We start from the raw sequence: 24,862 nt of genomic DNA, 5'->3' as shown, positions 1-24,862 counted from the left end.
TCAAAGAAAAATCAGTAGGAATACCAACTAGCAAAGCAAACATATTTCCTAATAGACTCTAGTTCAGTCACTGTGCTTATAAAAGGATTTGGAAATTTGCAGCTGGAAATCTCTGTATAAACACAGGTTTAAGTATAGAGAAACACTATTAACTTAATTTATACTAAGTGATTGGATATCTATCTTATCAAAATCCAAAATAGGGGGAAAACTTAGTCACTCAAGTTCTTTCTCCCTGCAAAAAATCTCCAAGTGATTTCATTTTTTCCATATCCAGTGTTTTCTGCCCTGTATTTTTTGACTTAACACAAGTACAGGTAGTTTTGTCTAAGCTGCCTGCAGTACCCACACCAGCTAAACTACCATTCTTTCCTTATTCTGATTCAGAATAGTTATCGTAAACTACATGTGGCAGCAAGTAATGGTAAATAACATACCTAGGCTTATAGAAAAGCAAGGATTACCTGACAGGTGCACATGGCTAAAATTTTACTTCCCCACTGCAGGACAGAAACATCTGATGAAAAAACTCAGCAATACTTTGAGGTAGGAATTGCGATCTTCTCAGCAGTACCTCCCACTCTAGCATACCTCTTGTGATGACTATTGTATAGATGTAATGAAAGTTACTACAGCTAACTTTCTTATTAGATTAAAACTAAGTTCTTTCACTTTATAATCTAGTACTTAGCCTTTCAAAACTCCTATTCCTGCCTAACATTACAGAAGGAGAAAGGCATGAGGATTTCAGACCTCCTCTGTTCTCAACAGCAACGAAACCTCAGGGATGAGAAGGCGCAGAGGACTTTACTTCTGTGTAGTGGTACTCAGTTATAATTGACATTAGATGTGTAAATGTTTCAAAATGCCATCTTCCTCCCTGTCTGCCGCCCCCCCCCAAATCTGGGGAAACCTACAAGAGAGAGAAAAAAAAACAAACAAACATAAAACCAAAAGCCACACTTTCCTGAAAGCAGAATTCCTATGTTCTACTTCCCTTTAAGCAAACCATGCCAATCAACAGAGATGCTGTGACAGGACAAAAATCGCCCGGTGTGTGTCTGGCCCTTGGCCCCAGTGGCTGTCAACAAAAACAATATTTGATCAATGCAATGTGCAGTATCTTCAAAACAAAGCCACAGTTACTGAAAAAGGGGCAAATCTATGAAGAGTTTTATATTAATAACAACAGGATTGGAAAAGAAAATAAAATATCAGGTCACCTCTCCTATTCATCTACTGGCAGACAAAGACACCTCACAAAATTGATAATGTTCTTCTTACCCTTCGCATGTCCATTTTTTTTATGGAAACTGCATTTCCAAGAATCCCCATGAGTCCCTTGCCTGAGAAGGCAGATGGTGGATTGTGGTGAAGTAAAACAAATTAAACACTAGCCTCCCTGAAGTCAATAATAAAATTCCTAACAGTTCAGTTGGAACAGAACTTAGCTGCAGCTTAATCATTTTAAATAGCCTCCAAAAACACTATACATAAGGGATTCTACAGTAGTTCACTTCTCAAGCCCATTAACTGTCTGTTTGATCTCATTAATACTCAACTTTAGTTAATTCTGGCACAGCATTTTTTTGTATCTCATGAGTTTCTGCACATAACAAAAAGAATAATCAGTATGTAGATGAGCCACAAGTGCTTTAACTTGTGAGACCTAAAAACTGCAAGTGAACATTTTTAACAGACTAGCTTAAATGATTACAGATGATCAAAAGCAGTGTAGGAAGAAGCCATTCAAGCATGTTTAACATGTACTGCAAGTCCCCCCTGACATCACAATAATAAACATTAAAAAATAACAACAAAATGAAGACACACTCTCCCTTTAGGCTCCTGCTCATTCTGTTGGCCTTATGAACCTCGCATTGTTTCTGACCCACAGTTGTCAGATGGCACAAAACACATCCTTACCCTGGCCTACTCTCTTCATACAATGATTCAAGTACCCTTCTGAAAGGGCAGATGCAAAGGAAAGCTTACTGCCCAGCTCTTGCGCTCTCCATAGAAGCACCACCATCTACTCACCTGGATGTGAGTGCAACCTCAGGTCTGTGAGTACCACTTGGCTCAGTTTGAGTACATTTTGTCATATCAAGGGTTACCCAGAGAAACATTCTGACTGTGAGACTGACGTTTGCTGAAGGGGAATATGGCTAAAATGGTAGCAGCTTTGGAAATACAGAGTATTGCAGGTTTGAGGTAGACTTCTAAAAATGTAGTTAATCCTTCATTTTCACTTTCAACAGTTTTTTAAAAACTCATTTTTTATGGATTATTTTCTGACTTCTGGATTATCTTCTGATTTTCAGCTCCCAGTTTCTGCCTAATTTTCACATTAGAATACAAAGTGAAGTAACAGTTACAGTGAGGTAAGGTGAGAGGACAGAGCTAGAAAAGCAATTGAGAGTACTCAAAATAATAATAAAAAAAATCATCATGATGCTGATAATGACAACATAAGCATACTGCCTGATCTATTCTAGCTCTAGAATAATTACACAATGAAGAATTTCCTGGACATAGGGAGCAGCCCCAGACAAAATCAAGAGTGAAAGACTGATTGACTTTTAATTTTGCTAAACTACATTAAGGTCAGAACTTACTCCTGTGCCTGGGGAATATCATAACAATGTTCCAGTAACTACTTTTAAAGAATTAAGATCGGGCCTTTGCTAAGTGTTTCCTCCGCTTTTATGAGTACTGCAAAGAGGAGAAATAAACCACTCAAGACTATTATTTTGAACAGGCAATTTCCATTCTATTGACCCTAACTTTATTAAGCTGTTTTCTGACTTGATTTTTGTGATGAGTCCTTCCTTACATGATCAATACTTGCTTATGTTACAAATGCATTCCTAAAACAACTCTTTCATATAGTAAGTTAGCACCCGGAAATCTTTCTTGGATAAGAAAATGTAGTTTAGATAACAACAGAGCCATTACAGTTGTTTAGAGCACATAGGTAAACAATTGAAAATCATTCTTATTTTTTGCTCTGTATATCCCTCTCCTACCATCCAGTTTCCAATACCAGTGGGGTGAATAGACTCATCATTTCACTTGCTGTATACAATCAGAAAAATACGTTTTTTAAGTCTGCTTATAACAGCAAAGATTTTTTAACACCTTATCTACATACACAGTAAAATAAACATTAATCTTCAAATTGTACGATTGGAAAATAATTTGGGAAACCTGGGAGAAGAAACTGAAAGACACCGTGAAATTCAAAGGGATTCCCTGAGTAGTGCGTCTCCTCAAGAGTTTGTTTTCATAAATGGAAACAAAATTACAGAAGGATAAATTCTAACAGAAGGTATAAAAAAGAAAAGTAGCACAAGCAGGAGAGGTCTGAGATGAAAGTAACTACTGTTCAAACAGGCAGAAGGTATGTAAGCAGTTCTTCAGAGGCCAAAGGTATGTTCCCAAACGCCATGATGTATTCAGTTTTAACATCTGTATTCAGATGCATTTGAAGTTTAGGACAGACTTTTTAGGTACTGATAATTGAAAATGGATTTGGCTTATTCCTGTTACTCCCTTCTGTGTAGTGTCATTGAAAACAAGCTGAAAGCAGAGAAATACAAGATGCAGACTCAAGATAACAGAACTGTGAACAGCTTGATACAGTGGGGCACATTCTGCCTGAAAACTGCTTTCAAATATAAATAGCATGCTTTGAACAGAAAATAGACTCCAGACAAAAACAAAATATGGATGGTCCTAAGTGACATGAAAGTTGCCTCTTCTAGACACAACTAGTACAGACACCAAACATCTCTGATTGTAAATAAGTAAATCCACAATAGTACCCCGAAATGAAATAGGATATCCATACTGTAGCGAGCATTGGACTTTATAGTGCAAAAATACTACACTGCTTATAATTTAGAGATAAACTCAAGCCAACTCTCCCATCCTAGTTCCAATTCCTGGAACTGGAATACTGGAATACATGAGAATCACATTCTAAGAGTAAACCTATCTACATTAAATAAGAAGAACATAAAAAAAATTACCAATTATTATGTTCTGGCATTTTAGTTACTGAAATAAAAAAAAAATTAGCAACAGAATGCATCAGTGAGCCATAGCAATATGATCTCATGTAAAAAATTAGTTCAAAGCATATGGAAGATGAAAAAACGCACCACTGTCTTCTCAATAGACGACCTGATCACAGTGGAGTAATTTATGAAAACTAAATGCTTTTGATGATTTCAAACTTCCTATTAGATATATATATATATCAAATAACTAAATGATATCGAACAGCAAGAATAAAGACTAGGAAAATAAACTCATTTGTTATTGAAAAAAATCTGGTTTTAAAAATAACTAAACACATTATGAAGCTTTGCTGACAAAGCAGTGCATGATTGACAAATCCCTTTCAATCCTGTCCAAAACTGCACACTTTGAAGAAGTTAAGGAATGTTTTGTTGTTGTTTCTTCTTCCAATTTTCACATAGGTAAATTCTCTCCTGAGATATCAAGGCTGCATTGGGCTGTCTTTGCTTGTATACAGTGAGTTATTGACTGGTTAATATTTGGGCTTTCTATTGTGCTACAAGGAACAAAAAGATCATGAACGAACCTACTTCACTAAAGAAAATAAAATTACCGCATATTTTCAGCCAAATGTTGCCAAGAGTTAACCAATTTGTTTTGCTTCTAGTTAGCAGACCTGCAAAAAATAACAGCATTTCTAATGAGAATCACCTTTTTTCAAGGTTGACTTCAAATTCCGAAGAAGATTTCTCTAGTTTAAATGTGTCTTCTATTACATCAAATTGTTTTTGTCCACTGGAAGTGAAATAATGTCCTTTAAAAGCACGGCAAAGGGATAATGAAACATAGTCACTCCTTCCAGCCCACATACAGATTTCAAGCAGGCTACAACATACCATAAATGCTTTGCATACCAAATATATTTTAGATTAAACTGAACTTTGTTCTTAATGAGATAAATCTTGTTACTAAGAATGTACTTTTTGCTGCCATCATATTATCTGAAAAAATCCTAATTTTTTAAATTGATGTAAGTTTTTTGGAAAAAAAAAAAACAAACCTTATTTGTGACACAGAACCTCTATAAATGAAAGAGACCAAGCAGTCACCAGATGACCAAGCAGAAACTACTCCAGCATAATCTTGTAGCAGCATTTTCAACTTCCAACTCAGTAGGTTCCTGCACTAAATTTCAAAAAATGGTAATTCATCCTCCAAGGAGGTAACAGTACTCCAAGAGAGAAATTTAGAAACAAGAAATAAGCACTCAGAGCGCGGATGGAGACAGCATGCCCCAACTCTTTGCTGGTCCCAATAGCAAACACAGCTTGCTGCCAGCCTGCCTGCAGTCAGGCTGCTGTCCTGCATAGAGTCAACTGCTGAGGGGAGATTTGAGAAGCACTTTAAGAAAAAGATGGCAACAGTTTTACAAATAAGCAAAATTCTTGATGATAAAACTGAAGGGTGCAAAGGCTGACATAAACAATGATTTCACTCATTATTTCACTCAGCAAAGTGACAAAAAATCCAGTAACTCCATCCTCCACTCCTGCTGATTGCCATCCTTTCCATTTAAATACTAGCATGGGTCTAGCATCACAAGCCAGGGTGAGCTGGGCAGTGCTTTGCCTTTAAAGCAGTTGCAGCTGCAGCCCGCAGCTGCTGAAAGCAACAGAAGAGAGCCTTCATAGATTTAAAAAGAAACAAACATAACCCAAAAAGCTGGAAACACACTCCATCCCTCAAAACCAAAGAATCTTTCTTCATATTTTTCTCTTTCTGCTGCAGAGATGGACAGTTCTCATTTCTGTCACATCTCATGAAATCAGGTATTCCTCTCAGCTGGCCACCACACACACAGTGTGATGGTCTTCCAGCATGCATTAGCTGTCTAAAATGTTGGCACTGAGCCATGGGACAGTATTTACAACATACGCTCATAAGGAAAAAAAAGCACAGAAAGCAGATCTCAAAGTTCTACTACTATCTCTGAACTTGAATAAAGATAGTAGCACAGAAACAGAGTATGTCCTGGGGACTAAGGAGCAATATCTAAGGCTTTTCACCGTACCTCTAGCTATCTTGTACTCCTAGCTTCATAATGTTTAGGAAGACTGTTCCATACAGTCATTCTTATTAATAAAAGGCCAATCAGCATTCTTGCCTCCCAAGATGGGAGAGGTGTAGAGAGTATTAAGTTTTAAATGGTATGTCAAAAGAAAATGTCCATTTTTCATTGCCAGATGAAGCACAAATTCAGTGAATTCTCATTAACTGAAACCTGAAAGGGAAAAAAAAAAGTTCCCTACCATCATCATGATGGATTGCTGGAGCTGGAGAACACAGGAGACAGAGGATGCAGCAAGAAACTGATTTTTACCAAGACCTTCTCCCGACTTCAAATACAAAGTAATTGAGTTTTAAATAGAAGGCGGCATTTAGAAAACAAGTGGTTACTCTTTGATCTTTGCTACTGATTAAATACCACGTCTCTGTACCTCCCAAAGAAAATAAAAGAATCCTTTCATTGTTTGGGCTTGAGTCAAACTTTTTACTGCCTTTAGTTGATATTCCAAATAAAATCACTTCAGTTGTAACTAGAAACAAGAAAGTCAAAATTTATGAGTTAGGACACCAACAAAGAAACGTTCCAGTTTATTTCCAGAGAAAGAGGAACAAGTAGCACGAGAAATTCCAAGTTTTCAATTAAAGAAACCTACAAATAATTCTTTCCAAGAATTTCTACATATGGTCTAGCCATCTAATGGCACACAATGCCAACATAATTGGGGTAGGTGGAAAAAGTAGAGAAATGTATTTTTTTATTATAACAGTTACTTGTTTTTTGTTATAACACTTATTTACATGTATTTTTATTATTCCACAAACGCATTAGGTCAAGATATAAGATAACGCATACAACATCAGTGCCACAATACATATGCCTTATTTTCAGCCAGCTCCACTGATAATTACTTTATCTTGCAGCAATATCTCTCAGATGTACATTAAGCATCAAGTTTGGTACAGCGAGAGGTTATCCAATTGATAGGCTGTTGATTATTAACACAGGACTACAAAAATAAATAAATGAAAATCCAATGCAAATCAGTCTTTGATTGCTGAAATTTCAAAATGTAAACACTCATTTGTAAGTTGTGCCGGTGCTGCTGAGCCTCTCAAGAAGAGTTAAAAGTCCTTCAGAATTTTTAGGATACATTCCTTCTTGGGAAGGTACAATTCCTGCTACCTTTGTTAGATTTTGCTCTCATACATTACATTGAATACCAGAGCATAACCCAGATTTTCATAGAATATGCTCTAAGAATCTCCAAATACATTTTCCTGACTCTTTCCTGGGTGCTTACACAAAAATTAGACAAGATTGAAATATGTGTATTAATTACAAACTGGTGTGTTACACTGTGGAGCTCACTATGGAAACTGGATCAGAAAGAGCTGCTGTTCCTTGATATTACTGAATAAAGTAATGCTCATGAAGTATTTGTACGCACTTCAGTAGTGTTATGAAAAAGCCTCTGTAGAAGTATTATTTTGTCTTATTATTTATACTTGTGCAAAACATTCTGTAGGTACTAGTGACAATCCACAGAGACATTAACATGTTTAACTGCAAAGGACCAATCCTATTTGTCTGCATCATGAATTATCTAATGTAAACCTGAAAGCTAAGATGAAATGTAGCAAAACAAATACAGTAGTTTAGTATAGATGACTATGCCATAAGGGGCAAAGGAAGGGTAAGAGGATGAAATTACATTGTTATAGGAAGCATATTGTTACAGTATGAAAAAAAAGCAGATATTATCAACTACTCCATTCTTTTTCTGCCCCTGATAAAGAGAAGAAAATAGCATCCTTGGAAACAGTCTTAAAATACAATATGTGGGACAGATGATAATTTCAGCTGAGAGATGAAAGAAAATAATTTTTAAATTTTCTGATCAAAGATCAAAGCCTGTTCCCAATTCTAGATGAAGTATTCACCATTCTTTTGCACCAGAAAATACTCTTATATTCATTAAATTTACTGGGTTTAAGCAAAAAGACAGAATTTTTCCAGTGCAGCACCCCACAGACAGTCAAGGGCACAGCCCTGGGTCTTTCCCTTGGCCACTGCTCTACAGGACATGAGCGTCCACATGCAGTTACAATCTCTGCTGAACGAAAGCTGCTCCTCCCACCCTGCTGTTATATAGAGCTTCTAAGTACAGTACTTAAGCAGGGGAAGATGGTGCCATTTTGGAGCTTACAAAGAAGTCCTTCCTTTGTGCACCAACAAAGCAGAAGATCACCTCTTAGCCCATTATTTTTTATTAAAAGGAAAAGGTACAGACAGCAAGTGCTCTGTGCCAAAGTCCTGAAGTGACTGAAAAATACTGGTCGGTCTTACTGAAGGCATAAGCTTCTCCTCCACTGCTTGAAACTGTATTGCAGCTATACCAAAACTCCCCTAAATCCTTACTCAGCAGTGAAATATTTTAGAAAGCATTTCTTGGCATCTTGCCCTTCAGCAGAAGAAAATTTACATTTTTACAGTGTTTCAGCCTGTCAGCACTAAAATATTTTAATGGGTTTTGCAGCTGTGTGAGGAGAATTGAGAGATGGTCAGCGGATTCTTACAGCATACTGCTGGGAGACAAGTGCCCAAGGATGCTGAGGCAGGAGAAAGCAGCTAACCTGATCGGTCTTTACACTCCACAGAAAATCCAAACAGCGGATTTTACCTGCAATGAGCATGCCAAAACAAGGGCATTTATGTCCATTGGCTCTTCATAGCAAAGAACATTAAAATCCTTATTTCTCAGTGGATTTGAACAAAAGCAGCAGCTTTCTGTAAGAACTAATGAAAGAGCAAAAGCATATCTAACTGCAGCTTCAATTCCCATAAACTGCACTTGGTCTACAGGCCTTAAGATCTTTATTGTCTAACAGCATGAAAGAGCAAGATCAGAGAAGCATGGTGTCCCAAGGTTCTACTTGGAGGAGGGGATGGCAGCATGTCTGAATTCAAGATGTTTCTTCTAAGGACATTAACTAAACCCAGAAGCAAGGGGATGAGCCTGCCAGGGCAAGGAGGTAGCAGTAGTGCCAGGACCTGTCAGCACATGCTGTCTCAGTGAGAGCTTCATGCTGATGCAGCTGGCACAAGGAAAATGCAGTGCCACGAGCTCAGGGGAACCATTCAGTGTGAGGACACTAACTATCAGTGGGGGGATTAATTCCAGCAATCCAGGTAGTGAAGTAAATCCACATTCCCTCAGCTAAGAGCAGAGAAGCACTCCTTCTCTGTGCTTTCTTTTGCTTTAATGTTGCCCTATATTTCTCCCTGCAAAAAACTTTCCTTGGCCAAACCAAGAAGAGTCCGCTGTTGCTGTTTCACTACACTTTATTAAAGTCTACTAATTCTGGTCCGGAAAAAATGGATTCATCATAGGAGAATTACTATACCCTATGCATAAGTATTTTGATTCAAGCCTAATAAAATTGAGATCACATAAGTATATTCACCGGATTAACCATCTTATGCAATAATCTTTAATAATTGCACCAAAACATATGTTAACTAACTAGCCAATTTTTTCTCTTAGTTATAATGATACATAGAGCTGTGGATTTGTTTGATATTTGCAGCACTGTGGCCAACACAGATTTATCCCCAAGACACTCTCCCTCTGAATATAGACTTGAGATAGGGAATACGAATGTGTGTAGGAGGAATCTTGTAGAAGTTCCAAGGAATGAAGTTTATGCCACTTGCTAAACCTCTAGGGGACAGGGAGAAGATCCACAGAAAGGCCTGAATAGAAAATCCTAATGGAGACACAAGCACACCGTCAGAACCTCATGAAGCTGATTCTAAACAAGGAAATGAAAGAGAAGGAAAGCAAAGTTACAGAAGTCTATCAAGGATCACGAAAGGAAATATAGCTGTAAAAATAAGAAAGCAATGAGAAAACTTCCTACATGGCAAAATCCTATCAGAGTGTAAGCCAGAAGAAAACTAGTTTTACAGAGCAGTAACACCTCAAAATGCACCAAAGGATTCCACAAAGTATTAATAATTTAGCATACAACCATTTATCACAAAAAATGTTCACACTCAAATTAGAACTTTCTGAAATCTTTTACAACTCTGATTTGGAGTTAATGTGAGGAATGGGGTTTCCCCTCATTACCTGCCAGAGTCTTGCCCACAGCCACCATGCCTCTGCCCTTGTCCCACCATCAAGGTGCTATGTCAGTCAGCACCTTAAAAAGAGTAAGGCTTTACCCACGTCAAGAATAGATCCTGAGCTGATGTTATTTCATTATTGACAGCAAGGTGCTACCTTGAAGAGCAAAACACAAAAACATGAGATTTCTGAGGAAGTTCTACTAAGGTGAAATGAAATGCAGTGCAGTGATGTATGGATTACAACGCTCCCGCTAAAGAATGAAACAAGTGAACTGTTTCCATTGAATTCTGCACAAGAAATCTATCTGCCGCTACTGTTTCTCACCTAGAACGTAAAATACACTATTAGCCAAGAGACACTGTATCATTTAGTTTTCCCGTGTTCACTGTCATATTGTAATTGAAGATACACAAGATTTGCTTTCTGAAAAACTCACACAATTGTCTTCTTTATGCATTTCCAAAAACTCATGCTTAATCTTCTGTCAGGAGAACCGACTGTTCTGTTCACCCCTTTGTGAAACACAGAAACGAATCCTAACATATCACCTTTACTGAGGCTCTTAAAAGGTCAGCAAATAGCACACAAATAGGTACTATCATATACATGAATTACTCAGTGAGATGATTTTATTTTATTTCTATGCTCGGCTGTAAGTTCATACAAAATCCTTTTACAATGCCTGAAAATTGCAAATAGATATTACAGAGATGTTTTTTATCTTTAATAGTGAAATGTGCATTGTCTTTTTACTTTCTTCCACAGAACCCTGATCATCTCTGAACATATTTTAACTGTGAACAGTAACATTAATTTGTGTGAATAATTATCACAGAATTCTCAGAGTTGGAAGGTATCATTTTGTCCAACTCCCCAGCAATGGACAGGGACATTCATAGCTAGATCAGACTGCTCAGAGCCCGGTCCAGCCTGACCTTGAATCTCTGCGGGGATGGGGCATCCACTGCCTCTCTGGGCAACCTCTTCCGGTGTCTCAGCACCCTCATTGTATTAGACTTTTTCCTTATACTCAACCTAAATCTACTCTCTAAGTTTGAAACCATTTCCCCTTGTCCCGCTAAAGAGTCCATCCCCACCAGATACTGAAAGGTCGCTCTTAGGTCACCTCAGAGACTTTTCTTCTCCAGGCTAAACAGTCCCAGCTCTCTCAGTCCTCGAAGGAGAGATGTTCCATCCCTTGTATCACTTTTGTGGCCCACCTCCAGACACACTCCAACAGGTCTATGTCTCTCCTGTACTGAGGACTCCACATCTGCATACAAATGCACCAGGTGAGGTCTCACCAGTGCAAAGGGGCAGGATCACCTCCCTCATCCTGCTGGCCACACTTCTTTTGATGCAGACCAGGTTATAGTTGGGTTTCTGGGCTGCAAGGGCACATTGGTGGCTCATGTCCAGCTTGCCACCCATCAGTACCCCCAAGTCCTTTTCAGAGGGGCTGTGCTCAATCCTTTCATCCTCCAGCTTGTATTGGTAGTGGATGCTGCCACAATCCAGGTGCAAGACCTTGCACTTGGATTTGTTGAACCTCTTGAGGTTCTCCTCGGCCCACTGCTCAAGCCTGTCTAGGTCTCTCTTGATGGCATCCCATCCCTCAGGCATGTTGACTGCACCCCACAGCTTGGTGTCATCAGCAAACTTGCTGAGTGTACACTCAACCCCACTGTGCATCTTCCAAAAGATAATACCTGCTTATCTTAGTATGACTTGGAATGGACAGATGTGTTAGCTCTCAGCTGTAGAAACCAGTCAAGAATAAAGATATTATTTTTCTGATAAACTAATGTGATTTATAGTAATGATAGTAATTTAATTATAACCTTTTAAGTAAGAGCTCTCTTTCCCAGAAGAGGAACAAAAGGATAATCTTTGATACTGTATTCTATGATCTAACAATTCCTTAAGTTTAGTTAATGTCCTTCTCACCCAACAATAACAAACAAAACTACACTGCAAAAGAATGAAGGAAAATCCAAGGTAAAACTCCTAGTCAGCAACTATTTGAAATCTGCACTGCAAATTCAGCAGATATACTGTAGGTAAAAAAGGTAATAAAAATCCACAGATGAAAAGAATAAAGTACTCATAGCATTCATTCCCAAAGGACATTGCCAGCACTCAAATTACAAAGGCAACAGTCTACAGAAATTTCCAGGAGATCTTAGGAGCATTAAAATAGAGTTCACTATTACCTGCTTCTTCTAAGCATCTACTTGTCTTGCTGCTTGAAAATAAAATATTTTTTTTAAAATAGTAAATGAGTTCAGTCCATATAGAATCAAACCAGAACATCTGGTTAAAATTTGAGGAAAAAAGCAGGCAAAGAAAAAAACAAAAAAGTATATTCAAGATAAGGAGAATAAAGGGGCCTCTTTCCAGAACAGATACGGGCTATGTACCTTGATAAATTAGTTCTTTTATTTCTACTGGAAGAATATTTTGGTCTGATGCACTTAAAGTAAAACAAACAACCCCAATTCTCTCTTTTGGATTTTACTGGAAAGCATAAGCAGTTATTCATAGTTACTTTGTGCGGAATTATATTTTTTAATAGCAACATTCCAACTCCCAAACCAAAAGCCCTGAAAACATGAAAATATCCTGAAGTGTTATAAGCATGACACAGCCAGAACAGTCAGTAGCTCTAACAGAATCACTTAGCTGTTCATCTCAAATATTTGTATTGCTTTTCAAGAGCAGCTCTGACATGCCCTGTTTTCACAGTGTTCTCCTTTCTAGTCAGTCCTGAAAAACTCTTCTGACAAATGAGTGACTGGCAACAAAAAAAAGTAGCTTGATGATACTTTTAGAGGCTACATCCCTGCTGCTTTCCCAGACCATTCCCATAAAATGCCATACCAATGGACTGGCTCCAGGCTGTGGAAATCTCTGTCTTTGCCAAAAACTGGAAGGTGTTCAGGATATCTTTAGGGAGGCATATGATTTATGTCCATAAAACTCACCAGATGGGGCAGCTCTTGAGCCCAGCTTTAGTGAATTGGAGCTTGCTGCAGCAGAAATGTGCCTGCATCTGTATGTAGGAGCTCCAAGTCTGCCCCTGAGGAAGACAGTGCATTCTGTGGTAGGAAGGGAAAATGAATAGATTGCGTGGCCTATCCATGGATGATATGCCACTGAAGGAAATGGTAGGTGGGACTAGATGATGTTAGAGGTTTTTTTCAATTTTAATTATTCTATGATTCTATGACAGTTGATGCTGGGTGTGCCCTAGGGTGAGAAGCCTGAGTTGCCTTTGCCATCCCTTGTGCTGGATGCCATGCATTGCAATGCAATGCACTGTGGGACATGCAATGATTTCCTTCAGGAACACTGCTCTAGTACAGAGGGATATACAGCCTCTTCCCTTTAGTTGCGTATATATATATTATTCTGCTGTCTTTACAAAAATCGTCATTTGTTTGGTTTGAATCTTCAGGCATCAAATATAGCTTTGCATGACCACGAAATAGTGTACTTTCATTTATCTACTTTTCCAGTGAAATTTGTTATCGTTTTGAGAGTTTATGCATACTCATTGAGTTACACATATTTGGATTTCACTAAGTTATTAGTAACAGTATTTTTCTCTAATACGCAGCCAGTAGAAGTTAAGCTTCAACATTTATTACTGTAGAGACTGATTCAAGTTCAGCTGGCTTGAAGATGTAGTGCATAAATGACACCAAAGAATATTCCTTTTGTTTTCCCAACAGTTTTTAAAGAAATACATTGCAAGATGAGTTAGCTGTGTACCTGTCAAGCTGGCAAAAGATACGAGAAAATTATCTGTGTTCATGTTCATAAATATGAATACAACATACTTATTTTCTGGGAGTACCAAGTAAATCAGTAAAAACAGTAAGAGGTCAAACCCAACAGTTCTCATGTGCTATTAAATACCCTTCAGGAATCTAGCGTCAGAGGCAAGATGAATCTTTTCCCTCACACTGGAAGGCATGTAAACCCCTGATAGCTCCTAGAAGAACCATTTCAATACTTAGTATGTAAAGAAGCCAGATTTAAACTTAAATTGTGATGCTGTCAGCCTTGAAAACTAACTTTGAGTGATATGATGATTTTCAAATAGCCTTACTTGGAAAGACAGGACACTAAGTAGAGAATAAAGGACATATAGCAAGTTGCATCTGGCAGAAATGAAGTCTGGTATTTATGCTTTATTTTCCTGTTTTCTGGTCAGATTGATGGGAAAAAAAATCTGCTAGGAAAAAAACCCATGACACATAACATGAAAAAAATTGTACTAGTTATAAGATGTATCAAGATCTCCAATAAATTTTTTCATCTTGGTCAGGAGAGATTGGATATGAATAAGTTCAATGAGGGAAGAAAGCTCTTACTTCTAAGTTTAACAAAAGCCAAGCAGAAAGGTTCAGCTGCCCAACAAACAAGCAGTTTATGTCTAAGGCTTTATTCATAGGCAATGATTCTGTGAACTAACTACAGAGACACAAACATACAGAGATCAGTGCTTCTGGCTCACAACTCATTCATTAATATAAGGAAAAAAAATGAAGGAGAAAATCTTTAAAATTACATGATGTATCCTCTAAGTTTCAATCTAGTACATTCTACCATCCTACTGAAACACATACATAGTATCTGAAGACAACAGTCTTAGGAAACTTCAACCATTAAGACTACTCCATGCTTCCCACTGGGGTATTAACACCAAGATCCACTGCCATCTGACTTCAGCTTCAGTGCTACAACTGACAAAGTGTGCTGTGCAGTGCTGAATAAGATGCTGTCAGCTCCAGCTTACCCAACAAAACAGTACCATTATCCCTAGGATGCTGAAGGGGCTCCTACCAGCACCCTAACTGCTAATTCATAATTGATGCTGCCTTGGCATTCAGGGCAGAGCATCCATCCATGCACTGGGTGGGGCACCAAAGACAGTGTCTAGCATGTCCCACTTGAACTCTTGGAGAGTATCACATCACACTTGCTGAAAGGACACTCACAGAAGCATTGTAGGATTAGATACAGATCTCAATACATCTACTGTAAGCTGATAGGACAGAAAGTACCTTTTAAAATACTGCTCTGAGAGCGGAGTAGCAATTAAAGACAAATGGTGTCACTGGATCAGGTGCCTGCTATGGTCTGATACAACGTTAGCCCGAGCTGAATGCACAAGTCACCCTGAAATAGAGCATGAATTCACACATTCCAATGGAAAATGTAGCCCCTTTTAATGCTTTTTCCACAGAGGAAAGGAAGAAATATTTATCAGGGAGCTTTATTAAGTTGGATTTCTATTCTCAGCAGACAGAATAAAAACCTCTCTGTTGTGTAGCAAATCAGTCTTCAAGATCAGGAGAATGACCAGTAATTCCAGATTTAATAACTTTGTTTAAAGCAGGCTCACAGTCTGGTAAAGAAAATGACCTTGAGAATTTTATGAGTCTTGCTGGGAAGAAATCATCTGAGTTTTCTGCACACATTAAGTTAAGAAAGAAGAAAAAGAAAGATTTGATTATAGAGAACATCCCCAGCAGACCAGACAGAAGAGGCTACCTGGTAAAAAATTGTCTTTTCATCCCATTTACATCACCCAGGATCTATGAAGTAACTGGAATTTGATTTCTGCAAAGGTTGTGATATTTTCTCCAAAGTAAGTTCACAACTCTGGGTTATGAAACAAACAAATGAATACTTAAATGCATAAATTCCAAGAATACAAAACACATCAACCTATGCATTACACCATTAACAATGCTTAGCATAACAGAAAAAAAAAGCTGGTTTAAGGAGCCTCTGGTGCATTGTCAGAACACAGAGAAAACCATTAGATTTAACTGAAAAAAGAGTGGAAAAATAGTTCATGAATTTGGACAAAATGAATGGAAGTCCAAACTCATCCACACAATGTAATTAATGCTGGACCATCTTTTGGCAGCAATGCAATAGAATAATATCTAAACAGAACACGTTTGTGAGTTTTGGCACTCATCTTTTAATTTGTGAAAGCATTCTTTATAGCTGAAAGTAAACGCAAAACAAATTGATTCTCTTTTGGTATTGGCACAGGAACAGAAGAAAATTTTATTCTGTACAGATACTGAGGAACTGCCAATAGGGTATCTTTCCCATAGAATACATTAAAAAAATAAAAGGAAAGGTAAGAGTTTCCTCTGGTAAAATTTTTTTTAATTACTGAATCCCCAGTTCACTGAGTGCCCTTACAAGGAAGTTCACCAGCTCTCTGCACCATCCACCCACAAAACCTTCAATAGTAAAGTTGTTTTCAGGCAAAAATAAAAATGACTGAGAATATGGATTATTAAAAAAAGAAAAAAAGTGGTTTTATAGCTCATTCTCTCCATCACCCCAAAACAGGAGGACAACAGCCATCAAGTTGACAGAAGGCATTCTTATGCCAAGTGCCATCAGTGTTTTGTAAATAGAAATCTTCAGCTGCTCTTTAACAGGCTTGTTTTCAAAATCTGAGCATCTTGTTCTGTTGATGCATTAAATTATTATGCCTGTCATAGTTTGTTTATTAAATAGAAATCAGTCAATATAAACCTTGCTATATTCAGAACCCACACAGCACAGAGAAAGTCTCCCCCACAACCAGCCAGGGGCAAAGCATTTCCAAGGTACAACTATGTAAGCATGTGGCTGCTGTACGCTCACTTAATAGTGCTGCAAAACCCTACTGAGTGAAGTAGCAGAGAAGAGTTGAAGAAAAGGTTTATAAAGCAATACAAAAATAAAATCAATTTTGGGTCCTCTCTCTCAACCCAAGAATAAAAGGCACATTTGAAAGCAACACATGCAACACATAACTGATTACTACAAAAGTGCATTGTTGTATAACTAGATTTAATCTCTGGATCTCAGTGCTGAGCTCTGTTGAGGTCTCAAGCTTAGCATTTCAAAGGGAAGATTCAGCTCCTCTGCAGGATACTCAAATTATGAAGGATACAAATCCTTATCCAAAACAATCCAAACAATTGCCAAAGCAAATGGAAACACAACCTTAGGCTCATTATTTGCTTGCTGTAGGCAGAATTAGTCAATGCCTTCCTACAAACACCAAAGGAACCACCTACGCTTTCCCATTCACATTATACCCAAAGGCAAGTTCCTTCCATGCAAATCCAAACAAGAGCTCAAGTACCTTCATTACTACTCTGAGGAAAGATAATCAATTAAAATAGCAAAACAGTGTCACTGAAGCAGAATCGAAGCCAGAATCAACCTTGAACACACAAAAAAGGGTTGCCAGGTTGGATGGGGCCCTGGGCAGCCTGGTCTAGTATTAAATGTGGAGGTTGGTGGCCCTGCCTGTGTCGGGAGGGGGGGTTGGAGATTTGTGATCCTTGAGGTCCATTCCAACTCAAGCCATTCTGTAATTCTGTGATTTCCCACTAAGAACTTACCTCAGAAATCTAGAAAAGCTACAATTCACAAAAGAAGAAAATCTCCAAAATACCATCAGGAAAAAGAGGAGGGGAGGAAACAGAAGAAAAAAAATATCCTCATGACAACAATCTTTCTACATCCTAAACTGTAGCTGGGAACTGTACAAAGTATCCATCATTACTACCCTTTTCACCTTGCCCCTCCTCAGCCCCCAGAGAGAGACAAGACTAGACTCAAAGCCACAGAAAGATTTATGTTTTCTGCCACAAATGCTTCCATGGACACTGGAAAGGCCGGCAAGACAAGGATAATTAAGACAGCATACAAGTTCTGTTGGACCCCTTGAATGTGTGCCAGCAGCAACAAGCAGAAGAGGTTTACTGAATTCTTGAGTTACTGGTAACAGACCAAAAAGACCTTAGTTCTAACACCTCAGATAGCAGAGAGCATATTTTGTCAGAAGTAATTTCTTCTGTTTTCCACACTTTGACTTTTAGAGATCATCAGCCAGTTTTAACACAACCAAGTCAGTCTTGACTTATGTCAGAGGGTAGCCAACATTTATTCAAATTAAATCAGCCATAAAGAGATACTATTTTCAAATTACAATAATTTAATTTTATAGATGCAGTGTCTAATGGACCCAGGACAAGACAGGCAAAGTTCCCAGACTGCTAAGCATATGCTCTTAACCAGTCTCATCTATCAGGGCCTGCCTAACAACATTATGGTGGACTTCTCAAGAGAATTATTTACATCTCATTTGAAGTACAAACTGCAAAATCTCCACTTTTCACAGCCATTACTATTTGTTATTTTTTTAATCCTTAAATGTCAATCAGTTGATGCTGCTTTTAATAGAAAGGGTAAAAAGCCATTTGTATTTTGTTAAGTCTGGTATTCTAAAATCAAATTTACTGGAACCAAGCCAGGAATGCACAGCAGTCTCTGAACTGAAAAGATGCCTCTTAACTGCCTTGGTCCAACCATAAAAATAAAAATGATGTTTTAAAGGATACAACAACTATTTTCAGTAAACCAGTTTCTCCATACGCAACTCATGGTATGACTGTTATATGGGAGACTTTATTTCATCTAAACCAATAAAGTTTTCCAGTTAGCAGAACTCAGATTCTAATTTCAATTCTAAAGCACAAATTTTTCTGCCAAAGAAATTTTGTAGACCTTTGCCCACCTCCACCCAACTCTAATTTTGAATAGCACTATGTGTGTCAGTAGAAGACAGTAATTTTTACAATGGTTCTTAGTCGTTATTTTTATGGTACATACATTTGCCCTACTATTTGCCCTTAACTACTGGCATTGAGTTGTAATTTCTTCTAAGTTACCAATTTCTGTACTCCTGTAAGCAAGCTTAAAGAAACATAATTCTGTATGAAAGGGGGGAAAAAAAGAGGGGGGGGGGGGGGGAAGAATTTCATTCATTTCTTAGTTAAATATTGAATATCAAGTTCTTCTTGAATACTCTACTCCGTATTTTTGAATATATTAAATTGTTTACCTGCCTGTGTTACAAACAAAATGGAAAATGGTTTGTAGCCTCCAGGCACCTGACTTCACATTGTGAGAGACACAAACAGCCTGTAAGGCAAAATGCTTTTTAGAGTTCTTGATTAAAGACTGAGCTTTTTAGCAAGAAGCCTGAAGGTTACAAATTATAATTAATAGTTCAAGCACAGTAATTTTTAAAGAAACAAAAATATTTCCTATGTGCTCTCTTAAATTGATGGCAACAAATCCTTCAGCAATTAGCAAAGACATGTAATAATCTCTGCTTTTCCACTTCCCTGCCAAGTTTTTGTTACAAAGTTCACAAGAAAAATACAGTGGTAAAGAGGAAGGACTTTTTTGACAACAAAACCAGTACATATTCATTATGTACTAGAAGTTTAACAATTAACAAAAGAGGAGCCTCACATAGAACTACAGTAATCTCATCAGAAAGGTTTTACTCATATTCATGAGCAACAATACAATCATAGTAGCAAAAAGATGATATAGAGGGCTTACTGTAAAATACTGCTTAAAACAACGATTTCTCTCTCAGCCTAGAAAAAAACTGGTTTTCTAAAAATGGCTTCCTTTTACTTCTATCTGTTTTCTGTCTCTCTCTGCCTTTTTTATTTCTAGTTATAGAACTATTCTAGACCACAGTTCTATTTTAAATATATTTTCCTTTAGAACCCAAACACTGAAATGAAGTTGATTTCATTAGAAGAAAGACTTCAACGAACCATCACTGAAGTTCTTGTCAATTCAACAGCATTTTCCCATCAAGTTTATTCACAAATAAAAATAAATCTAGAATCAAGGCATAAAACTTGTATTTGATAACAGTTTCATCTTAAAAAATGACATTCCACTGCCAACTGCCTCAGCACATCCTGCAAATGTAAGTGCCTGTTCCTGAATTTCAGTCAAAGTCCTCACACAGCAGAAATATAAGAATTCAATAATTCTTGTCTTACTTATTAAAAGTGCTTACTTCAAGTACTAAATATACGCCACACAGCAATTGATCTCACAGCACTTAAGTCTGCAATATATTTAACACATAAAGGAGCCCGATTTCCATCACGCAAAGGATTCAGTGTTAGTAGGTAGCAGCTACCGGCACTTGGATATTGCAATAGCTGTTATTAGAAATGGTTTATACAGTGTTATGGTTCAAGTACTAGCAGCTAGATCACACACTTGAATCTCACTGTGAAAGGCATCTTAAAATAGAGCTGAGATCACTTTTATCACTGTAAATGCAGACCAATTTCATTGACTCTAATGGTTAACATCAGTGTGAAAAATTCACTCCCCGATTCCACTTTCACAGTCCAAGAGAGACAAGAATGACATATGCCAACTAACAAAGAACTGAGCAAAGATGAGCATTTTTGGAAAGGGAGATTGCCGTGTCCCATTAAAAAAAAAAAAATTGTTCTCTTAGACAGAGAAAAAACAATATCCCAGTTTACCATCACACTTCATACTGCTCCCACTCTTAATTATTTTCCCATTTGAAAAGTACAAAGAGAAGATCAAGGTCTTTCATGGCTAAGCCTAGGGACAAAATTGGGAACTATTAGATTATGAAACTACCAGCAAAACATGGTCTATAACTGAAGTCATGTGCAGTGCACTGAAGCAACTGAGCAGAAAGACTTTCCCCTTGTCTGACCTAGTTCTGTCAAAGATTCCCACACAGAGGAGTGGGTGTAGAGGTGACACATACAGTTGCCTTCAAAAATTTTGAAAGGCAACAACTCACAGTAGAGAATACCTCAGACCCTGACAAGGAAATGAAAGCTAACTGAACTCAAGAAAATTCAGACAAGTATTAGAAGGTCGTCCAGAACTGTGAGTGCACCACAAAGCGAGCAGGCCAAGTCATTTTACAAGGGAAAAAAAAGACCAACAAAGCCAGTGCTAGAAAAATGAAAGCATGGTGTGGACAGGTTTCTGTTCCCGAAGTGGTCACACACCAAATCAACAACTTGCAGAAATGATGAGAAAAGGCTCCAACAAACAATAGAATTTCTTTAGGTTATTCTAATAAATACAAACAACCTCCAGCTTCCTGTAGGCCCAGCCGTTGGTAGCTGAGTAGATTCTGCGCATGTCCTGTGGGGTCACCACTCTTACTGAGAACAATTTTTTTCTTAAAATCCAACCTGAACCTCCCCTGGAACAACTTGAGGCCATTTCCTCCCATCTTATCGCTATTACATGGGAGAAGAAGCCAACCCTCATATTGCTACAACCTCATTTCACAGAGTTGTAGAGAGTGATAAGATCTCCCTTGAACCTCAATACAGAAAATACTCTAGTCTTTCTGTCTGTATCCCTATTTTTCTCACAGTTCCTAAGTAAGACACCGCATATATTAGGGGTGTGCAAGAGCTATAATAGGTTATATAAAAGGAGCAGTCTCAGGTCAAAAGCAATCAGTGACCTTCCCTGAAAGAAGAAGAAGAAAAAAAAAGTCTTGATGAAAGAAAGATGCACTGAAATTGAGAGCAGTGTGAGCTACATGAGGCCTCATTTATTGAAATGCAATAAACTTTGACCCAGGAACACAAAATAACTGAACTAGCAGGAAGACCTTGCTCAAAACATACCACAAAATACAACTTTAAGAAGAGTGTGCTGTATTTTGTCAAACAAACCTCCAAAATAACAAATTTAAAGCAAGAAACCATTTCATTGGATGTTATCTATTTCTCTTACCAATTACACCACCGAACTATGGTAGTTATTACATACTGTTATATAATACGTATATGTTCTTATCCACCCCAAAAGAGAAGTTTTGTTTGTTACCTCTTACCGACAGTTATTTTGACAGTTCTTCTCCGAGAGTCCATCTTCATCTTCTCCCATAATATCCACTGCCGAAAATATCAGTGCAACGAGAATTGCAAAGCAGCATACCAGTGCAAAGATCACAATGCATCTTTGCTGGGACTGAAAGAGATCAAGATTAAATAAGTTTTAATGAAGTGAGCACATTCCAGTCAACGACTTAAGACGCTAAAGCTTTTAAATAAAAATCTAGAAACCTTTGAAGACCTTACTGCCATAGCTGTAAACACGAAACACACCTCAGGATGAAAATATCCTCAAAACCATCCTTGAGGTTATCACCTTGAGATGCAGTTTATACCTCTCAGGCATTATTAAATAATTGATGTAACAAATAATATTCATAATTTAAACTTGTCTTCTGTTGGCACCACAAGAAAAGCATCTAAAAAAAAAAAAGCATTATGCATTAAAGTAATGATTCTCACATTAACTATATACTTTCTGATTGCACATCACAAACACAATATACATGTCAGCATGGCACTCAAAATCTTGAGAGTTTTGTTGTGTTTGACTGAAATAAAACATGTAATTGCAAGAAGAATGAAGAGCAAAATTCTTTTTTATTGCTACAGAAAGCAACTGACATTGTTAAAATTGTCACAGCAACTGAGACACTTTGGCCAATCCTTGCCCCACAGCACTTAAGATACAAAGAAAGCAAATTCACAAATGCTAGATGGGAGTCAATGAAACAATTGGAGATTTCTGGCAAAACACATCATAGCACCTCCTTACTCCACAGTATGGAATCTCGCAGCACTAAATGGGATATGAGTACAGCCTTAGATAAATGTGAAACCTTCTAAAAAATTTCCTGACATGAAATTTATACAGCTGCATAAATAGAACGATTACTTTATTCTGAAATCTACTGTTCAAATATACTGTGTATTTTTCTAGTGAAGAAAATTTGCACAATCCCAAATATGTTTAAATAATAATTAAAAACTCTAACATGTTACCATAGTTATTTTCTTAATTCCTATCATTGCCCTGTACACGAATTTTTATTCAAAAAAAGCCTTATAAAGAAATAGGAAAGAGAGAAAATGCAAGCTCATATTTCTTCCTGAGAAACAACTTCACAGTATTTCCATGCTTTTTGGCATTTAAGAGGTAATAAATTTCAGGGTACCACATATGCATAAAGAAAAGGCCCAACTCACACTCACACTTTTCAGAACAAATCAGATGTTTTTACAAACAGAAATGAAATACTCATTGATAACACAGTAAAACAACTTCCTCAGTGAGATAGAAACAAATTCTCTGAAATGCAGTGAGAAATGTATCCCTTTACCTAACACTGAATAAATTTAGGTTATACATATGTTTTAAATATAGTGGATGTTAAACATTTTTATAACTTTTAAATACATATTTAAATCTGTGCCTATATATTATCTAAAATCTTACAAGAACGTAGCATAAGAAAACCCCTTTTCCAGCATTTACAAAACCTACTCCTGAAATAAATGCAATGTGAACTTACTTTTCTGCTAGGTATAATCGTAGCAATGTATAAACAAGAATTAGAAGTGACTGCATTTGGGTGACCAAAACTAAAGCTGTAGTCACGTGCACAGTTGGATGATTACAAGTCCATGGGGCCGGATGGGCTGCACCCTAGAGTGCTGAGAGAGTTGGTAGATGTGGTTGCCAAGCCACTCTCCATCATCTTTCAGCAGTCCTGGCTAACCAGGGATGTCCCAGTGGACTGGAAACTGGCAAATGTGATGCCCATTTTCAAAAAGGGCCGAAAAGATGATCCTGGTAGCTACAGGCCTATCAGTCTCACCTCAGTGCCAGGGAAGGTCATGGAATGGATAATCTCAGGAACCATCACGGACCAACTAAAGGTCAACCAGAGGATCAGGCCCAGTCAGCATGGGTTTATGAATGGTAGACCCTGTCTGACAAACCTGATTTCATTCTATGACAAGATGACCCGCTTAGTGGATGAGGGTCAGGCTGTCGATGTGGTCTACCTGGACTTCAGTAAGGCCTTTGACACTATCCCCCATAACATTCTCGTGGGGAAGCTGGCTGCCCATGGTCTGGATGGGTGCGCGCTCCGCTGGGGGAAGCACTGGCTGGATGACTGGGCCCAAAGGGTTGTGGTCAATGGAGCTGAATTCAGTTGGCAGCTGGTCACGAGCGGTGTCCCCCAGGGTTCAGTGCTGGGGCCGCTTCTGTTTAATATCTTCATTGATAATCTTGATGAGTGCACCCTCAGTAAGTTTGCAGACAACACCAAGCTGGGAAAGAGTGTTGATCTGCCAGAGGGGAGAAGGGCACTACAGAGGGACTTGGATAGACTGGATCAATGGGCCAAGGTTAACGGTATGAGTTTCAATAGAGCCAAGTATCGGGTCCTGCATTTTGGTCACAACAATCCCAAGCAACCCTACAGGCTTGGGGAGGTGTGGCTGGAAAGCTGCCTGATGGAAAGGGACCTTGGTGTACTGTTGGACAGTCGGCTGAATATGAGCCAGAAGTGTGCCCAGGTGGCCAAGAAGGCCAATGGCATCCTGGCTTTTATCAGGAATAGTGTGGTGAGCAGCACTAGGGAAGTCATCCTGCCCCTGTACTTGGCATTGGTGAGGCCTCACCTCAAGTACTGTGTTCAGTTTTGGGTGCCTCAGTACAAGAAGGACATGGAGATACTGGAGCAGGTCCAGAGAAGGGCAACGAGGCTAGTGAAGGGCTTGGAGAATATGCCCTATGAGGAAAGGCTGAAGGAGCTGGGGCTGTTTAGTCTGGGGAAGAGGAGGCTGAGGGGAGACCTTATTACTCTCTTCCAGTACCTGAAAGGTGTTTACAGTGAGAGCGGGGTA

The 24,862-nt window shown here is 38.2% G+C and overlaps 1 protein-coding gene across 9 annotated transcripts in view; it reads right to left on the bottom strand.

Moving 5' to 3' along the window:
• PLD5 (phospholipase D family member 5) overlaps positions 1-24,862 on the bottom strand; it is a 330,317-nt gene that overhangs the window by 120,301 nt on the left and 185,154 nt on the right. For 8 of the 9 annotated variants that reach the window (XR_006938652.1, XR_006938653.1, XR_006938654.1 and 5 more), the window contains one exon: positions 21,985-22,121. Coding sequence is in view for 5 of the 9 variants with exons in the window: in XM_046938832.1 (XP_046794788.1) it covers positions 21,985-22,121 (137 nt within the window). In the remaining 4 variants the exon portion in view is untranslated. Of the gene's footprint in view, positions 1-21,977; positions 22,122-24,862 lie in introns of all 9 variants that reach the window. The other variant, NM_001252016.2, reaches the window with a different exon arrangement.

The sequence above is a fragment of the Gallus gallus genome, chromosome 3 (genome assembly GCF_016699485.2).
Source record: "Gallus gallus isolate bGalGal1 chromosome 3, bGalGal1.mat.broiler.GRCg7b, whole genome shotgun sequence".
Classification (NCBI taxonomy): Eukaryota; Metazoa; Chordata; class Aves; order Galliformes; family Phasianidae; genus Gallus; species Gallus gallus.
This window is presented reverse-complemented; position numbering and strand designations above follow the sequence as displayed.